The 6,736-nt window shown below is 36.5% G+C and overlaps 1 protein-coding gene across 1 annotated transcript in view; it reads right to left on the bottom strand.

Annotated features, from left to right (window-relative positions):
• Positions 1 to 6,736, bottom strand: part of LOC106880697 (uncharacterized) — a 61,761-nt gene that overhangs the window by 673 nt on the left and 54,352 nt on the right. The window contains exons 3-5 of the mRNA XM_052965902.1: positions 4,851 to 5,193; positions 3,126 to 3,336; positions 1,573 to 1,758 (exon numbers count right to left, since the gene is read on the bottom strand). Coding sequence (XP_052821862.1) covers positions 1,573 to 1,758; positions 3,126 to 3,336; positions 4,851 to 5,193 — 740 coding nt within the window. The remainder of the gene's footprint in view (positions 1 to 1,572; positions 1,759 to 3,125; positions 3,337 to 4,850; positions 5,194 to 6,736) is intronic.

Here is a 6,736-nt window from a genome sequence, read left to right as displayed (position 1 = left end):
CTAGCATGGAAAGCGGACGTTAAACGATGATGATGATGATGATATGTGTGGTATCTTTACTTGCCGGGAATGTAGAAAATACCGTGCCAGAAGGTAGAGTGAAATGTCATATGAAGGCTCATTAAAACAATATTGTTACACCTATTGTACGAGACACCCATCATTGCTACTCTTGTAAAAAAGTGTAAGACCCCAGCAGAACTGAAAAGCTGTATCTGTGCTGCCAATGTTTAAGAGAACAATCATGTAATGGAATTACTTCCAGTCAAGTTAGAGCTGTCATTCATGTATGTACATATGAATGTATATAGATACACATACACACACACACGTGCTAGTGCGTGTGTATAGTATATAGAATTAAATATAAATGTTCACCCTTTTATTGCAGAAATCAGATATTCACTCAAAATTTCATTACCCTTAACAGCAGAAGCATTTTTTCTATACCTATCTATCTTTTGTTGAAGAATGTCATGTTTGAAATTATTTTTTGCTGAGTTATGTCAAGCTTGAGGCAATGTGACTTGCAGAAAATACTAATTCTATTTTTTTTTTGTAGATATTTAACAGCATTACTGCAATAATCATGAAATTTACTTTTGAAGTTAAAGGGTTGATAGATTTATAGGGTAATTATACATTTCTGCTGACATTAGTCTCATGATATTGTAGTTTAGTTTTCCAAGTCTCTATTTCCATTCAGTTGTTTTTAATCTATTGCATGATGAAAGTCTTAATATGATGTCACCAACTTATTTATGCTTGTCGTAGGCCCACCTATACATGTTAACCACTGGAGCACAATCCAATCTACAATTGGTTAACTGAATATTTTTGGTAATCATTTTACCAAATCAGAAACAAAGTTGACTATGCAAGAAGTTGAACTCAGATTGCAGACATCATGGCTGAGCAATGAAGAAGCTTGCTTTTCAATCAAGTGGTCTTGGATTCAGTCCCACTGCATGGCACCTTGGGCAAGTGTCTTCTACTATAGCCCTGGGCCAACCAAACCCTGTGAGTGGATTTGGTAGATGGAAACCAAAATAAGCCCATCATAAATAATGGCCTAGCTGGTTGAAACTTTGAAGTTACTGTCAACAATGTTATTGTATAAGAAATATGTGTGTGTGTGTGTGTGTGTGTGTACCCTTGTCTTAGATATCACATAATGGTTGTAAATGAGCATCACTCATACAAGTGAGGTTCTTTGTTTCTAGGCTTCCATGAAAAACCATTTCTCACTATGGGAAATATCTTGCTTGAAAACAGATGAGGGTTGGCAACAAGAAGGGCATACATCCATAGAAAATCTGCCTCAACAAATTCTGTCTGACCCATGCAAGCATGGAAAAGTGGACATTACAATGATGAAGATATATAGGGAGAAATAAATGGTTGGCTGTTATTTCTAGTAGGTCAGGAGCTGTCATATACTGTAGTAAAAATAGCCTGGAAAGGTAGAAGGCTAACATGTAATTGTGATAAGAGATTACCTATAACCCCCAAGAAGCCAGGAAATCCTAATAAAGTGAATAGAAATAAATTGTAAAATAACCATGAAGTTACCTCAGAATTAGCTGAACAGTCATAACGGTCCACAGTCTTCTTTATGTAATCATCAATCTCAGCTTCCAGTGTTAAAGATGGCAGGTCATTACTTTGGTTGTTAATGTCACTGACTTGAATACGAAGTAAATCTCGGACTTTACTTTTTAAATCCAACAAAGAGTTGAGTGTTGAGCGAAAAGCCAACTGAAAATAATGAGGTAATAGATATTGAAACACACTTTTTAGGAGGTATAAACAACGCTGAATCTAATTTGAATATTAAGGGTTATGGCAGCAAAACTAGTTGATAAGGTGCCGTTTCTTTTCATGAAATAGTTTAAGTAGAAAGGTTCAATGTTCATGATTATTGCAGACTCCCACAGACTTGATTATGTTGGTGTGGTGGTTGTTCAGCATGATCTTCTGTGTGTCAACGTCTAGGGAGCCTATACATAGCCACTTATCTGCTAGAAATAGCAGCAAAATTTCTCAAATCACATTTTGCTCTCTAAAAATGAGGTTGAACACACACATGCAGTCTGAAATAAACTATATCTACAAAACTGAGATGGCCTTTCTTAGAATGCTTTTAATCAAAAGTCTGCTCAATCTTGGCTGATCTGTGGCTAAGCAACAATAATAACATGAACAAGAAAATGAGTACCAGAAAGCTGAGACAGTAGAGATAACAAGAGAAAGCATGGCAAATATGTTATGTGAGCTGAGGTAGCATTTGGTAGGACATAATCTAGAATGTTGGTGTGTGTAACTGCAGCAACATCAAATACGTGGTCAATATTTTAATGTAATTCTTGAGCCATGAGGATTTGAACCCTCAAAGAAATTGGATTAATGATTGATAAATAGCTAGGGATGGAGTGGGTCAAGGTAGATGAAAGGTGAAGTAAGAATTAATATTTCTGTTCAATTATTGGCTGATGAAGCTTAGAGAAATAGTTGACAGGTTTGAAATGAGGTAAGAGGGGCTGATGATTAATGATAGCTGTGATAGAGGGAAACCAAGGAAATAATGAATGTAGCATGATGGACAATGTTGTAAGTGGCAAATAAGAATGAACAGAACAGATTGTTTATCAAGAGCACAAAGTGCTTAAATGGCTAGCATAGACACATCTGTCAATAATTACAATAGCTGTTAGAGCATAACCTCACTCCTTTTATTAAGGAAACGTTTCACTAATAACATCAGACCATCAAGCAATCTTACATAAGTGTGAAATACAGCCCTTATTAAGGAAGTATTTGAGAGCTTGCTGAAGCTTCCCTTGGATTGTTTCAAGTCTAATAACGTTAGAAAAGTATGGTTAAGGTATAATTTAGGCCTGTAATACAGAAAAGATTTGATTTTGGAAGTTCTGGAAGCTTGTTATAAATGCTTAAGATATAATTATTACTCTGATATGAATACGTTAATCATTAATTTAGTTATACACAACTACAGATAACAATATCCAACAGTATTCTAACCGTGCTTACATTGAAAGTTTCTTAACACAATATCTAAACTATATTTGTAACAAAGTCACAAGTGTATGGACCATAACACTTACCACAACGACAGAGAATAGAATCTTTGTCTTGAGATTATCATACTGGGCTATTTCTGGAATACTATCAAGATCATCAGCAGCTTCCACTCTTGTTTCACTATAAAGGTTACCATAGAGACGGATAAGTTCTGTTGGTCGTTTTTCATTCAAAGACAAATCTTCAAAATGGCTGTTTGTGATGGTAAATTGTTTCTGAACTTGTTCTGATAATCTTCAGAAGAAAAATAAAATCAGAGAAAGTAGTTAAAGGTACAGCCAACAATCACATTCTTTTATATTGCTTGAATGGGATGAACTGCCCATCATTGGAAATTGCTAAATTAATGTGGACCTTAAACATTTTAAATGACATCACTACACTTTAGTGCAAACTGTCTCCCCTATAAATACTTCAATTTCCAATCTTTTTAATCTTGTAAAAAAAAAAAAAATGTAGATGGAAGATTGGCTTGTTAGGGATCCTGCTAATTTCAAGAAATCTTGAGGAAGGATATACAGGATAGTTTCCTCTTGACAACTCAAGACTCCACACTGAGCACTAGAATTCGATACTGTAAACTAGTGTAAACTTGTTAATTGTACAATGTCCTCCTCAGTTTTTTACAACAGAGTCTATTGATGTTTAGAAGAACTGAGTGAATATGAATCAAATAAAGTACCAACAATAAGATACAAACTATCAAACATTCATGATGTCATCATCTAGATCAGTGTCTCAATTTCATATTTACTATTTTGTAAGTTTCTGTCAATGGACAGTAACCAGAGATTTGTATGGTTACTTATTCTACCAGTCTTTTTTTTTCAAACCGCTAAGTTACAATGACATAAAAAAAAAAAAAACCTAACCCAATATTATTTGTCAAGTGATGGGAGGAGAAACACAAACACTATGTCATACATACATGCATACAATGGATCTCTCACAGTTCCTGTCAATCAAGTTCACTAACAAGACTGACCAAATCAAGATACCACACAGTAGGACTAATCCTGAAACCACATGGTTGCAAAACAGGCTTAATCTCTCAGCCATGTCTGTGCCTGTGTGTTAATGTTCCTTAATCTTCGAGTGGTTTTTGATGACGTGCTTTCACTTCTGCTTTCAAATGATGAATGAATCTGCTCACTAAATAAAACGTTAAGTCCACCGCAGGAAACTTTACCTAATCGATGACCTGACACATTCTTAATAGCTTGGGGAAATGAAGCTATGTAGAAATAAGTGTTTTGTCTGTAATCAACAAAAACAGATTAAAACTCATGTTGATGGTTTAAGGAATTATGAGTCTTATTTTTTTTATTTCAAAACATACATAATACAAATTCTTTAAAAACGTTGTCAAATAATGGAACAAAGAATAGAAAAAATAAAATGAAAAGGATTTGCCATTGCTGCTACATGGGGAAGCTGAAGACTTAAGGACAGCAAACAGTCAATAATGTTTGTAAAAGTTAAGAATCCCTGCAAGCAGCATTAAGCAATAAAAGTGAGACTGACAAGCTAATGAGGGAGCTTATGTGGTCACCTTAGCTGCTAGAAATAACACCCAGGTTTCTCTCAAATGACTCCTGTCTTAAGAATGGGACACATTAAATTAGACTAGGGTAAGCACTACTAACGAAAAGACTGAATCATCATGGCTTTGATCCTAAGTAGCTCCGAAAGGGTTTACTCGGGCTCAAACAACAAAAAACAAGTGGAATACAATAAAGAAGCGATACCTGTCACGTAGTTGCTTTTCCCTGTCTTGTAGCTTGCAGATTGTTTCTCTGGCTTGTTCCAACTCCATTCTCATGTTGTGCAGCTCCCGTTGTAGAAACTGCCGGTCTCTAGACTCGATCCCCATCATTCTTGATTGGTTGTCATTCTCGTCGTCTTCATCTTCTGAATGAAAAGTATTATCCACTAATACTTCTTCCTCCTCTGGGATTTCGCTAACTCCATCGCCACCAGTGCAGTAGCTACTGCAACTGGTGGTAGGTGCTATGAGTTCTTCAAGGTCGTCCAGGGTGCTTCTTTGCCGGTATCTTCGAGATAATCGCTTTCTCGGCGCTTGCCAACCAGCTGAAAGATTGAAAAGAAGATTGTTGTTGTTATTTAAGGTTCATAATTGCTTCCAAGGTCCTAAATATAATTTTTATATAAGCATAATAACTTCGACTATGACTATTCCAGCTGTATTAGTGTGTAAGTTGCTGATTATTCCACCAACATGCATATCTTTATCACAATTTTCGGCAGAACCAGTGTGAACCAGAATATGACAAAGCTGACTTCTTGAATTACAAGGAGAGTCTATCTGACTGATTTCCTCTCTATCTAGTTTCATGCCAAAAGTTTTGGATTGACCCAAGGAGTGGCTGTATAGGTGTAGGAGTGGCTGTGTGGTAAGTAGCTTGCTTACCAACCACATGGTTCCGGGTTCAGTCTCACTGCGTGGCACCTTGGGCAAGTGTCTTCTACTATAACATCGGGCCGACCAAAGCCTTGTGAGTGGATATGGAAGACGGAAACTGAAAGAAGCCTGTCGTATATATATATATATATATATATATATATATATATATATATATATATTATATGTGTGTGTGTGTCTCTGTGTGTGTCCCCCCAACATCGCTTGACAACCGATGCTGGTGTGTTTACCTCCCCGTAACTTAGCTGTTCGGCAAAAGAGACCGATAGAATAAGTACTAGGCTTACAACGAATAAGTCCTGGGGTTGATTTGCTCGACTAAAGGCGGTGCTCCAGCATGGCCACAGTCAAATGACTGAAACAAGTAAAAGAGTGAAGAGAGACTAACAGACAGATACATAGATCAATGCACAACGGACATCGTAGCCTACATGCTAAACTCCTGTCTAACAGTTTTCAATTCTCAGTTGTACTGAATTTACTCATGTGTAAGTGCATTTGAAATGCTGCAACTAAACTTTTTTTTCTAAAATAACGTCAGTAGGGAAGATCAGCTAAGAACGGATATATTTGATCACGGTAGGGTTAGTCATCTGGTACTTTCATCAAATTAATGCACGTCCTTCTCTCCATGTGTGTAACTGTATGTGATGATGACAGGAAACAGGAGATGTGTATATGCGAGAGTGCGAATAAAGATGGATATACACAAGCAGATGATAAACAGTTTTGGTGTATATTTTCGAATAGATTGATTCGATCGTCTGTTGTTTGATCTTTGAATAATTCTAGTAAAATGGTTTACGATCAACTTGGTATAGTGGAACAAAATGAGGAAACTAATGAGATATTGGGGATGGCAGATGTCCAGCAGAAGGAAATTCCCACACCAAAACACGCCAATCATTAAACCCTGACCAAGTTTTCTATCAATTAGAACAGATGTACCTGTGTGTGTGTGTGTGTGTGAGATAGATAGATAGATAGATAGATAGAGAGATAGAGATAGAGAGAGAGAGAGAGAGAGAGTGTATGTGACGCGCAATCGTCCGAAGAGCTAGAACAGAATAGTTTTAGGGCTGGTTACAGAGGTAATTTGGAAGGTATAAGGATAATTGGGTATAGTCAATGTAATAAAATATGCAGTTGTTGAAACTGAAACTAATCACAGGGAATGAAGATAACACACAC

The sequence above is a fragment of the Octopus bimaculoides genome, chromosome 2 (assembly GCF_001194135.2).
Source record: "Octopus bimaculoides isolate UCB-OBI-ISO-001 chromosome 2, ASM119413v2, whole genome shotgun sequence".
NCBI classification, from domain to species: Eukaryota; Metazoa; Mollusca; class Cephalopoda; order Octopoda; family Octopodidae; genus Octopus; species Octopus bimaculoides.
Note: the sequence above shows the minus strand (reverse complement) of the source record. Positions and strands in the feature narration are given on the sequence as shown.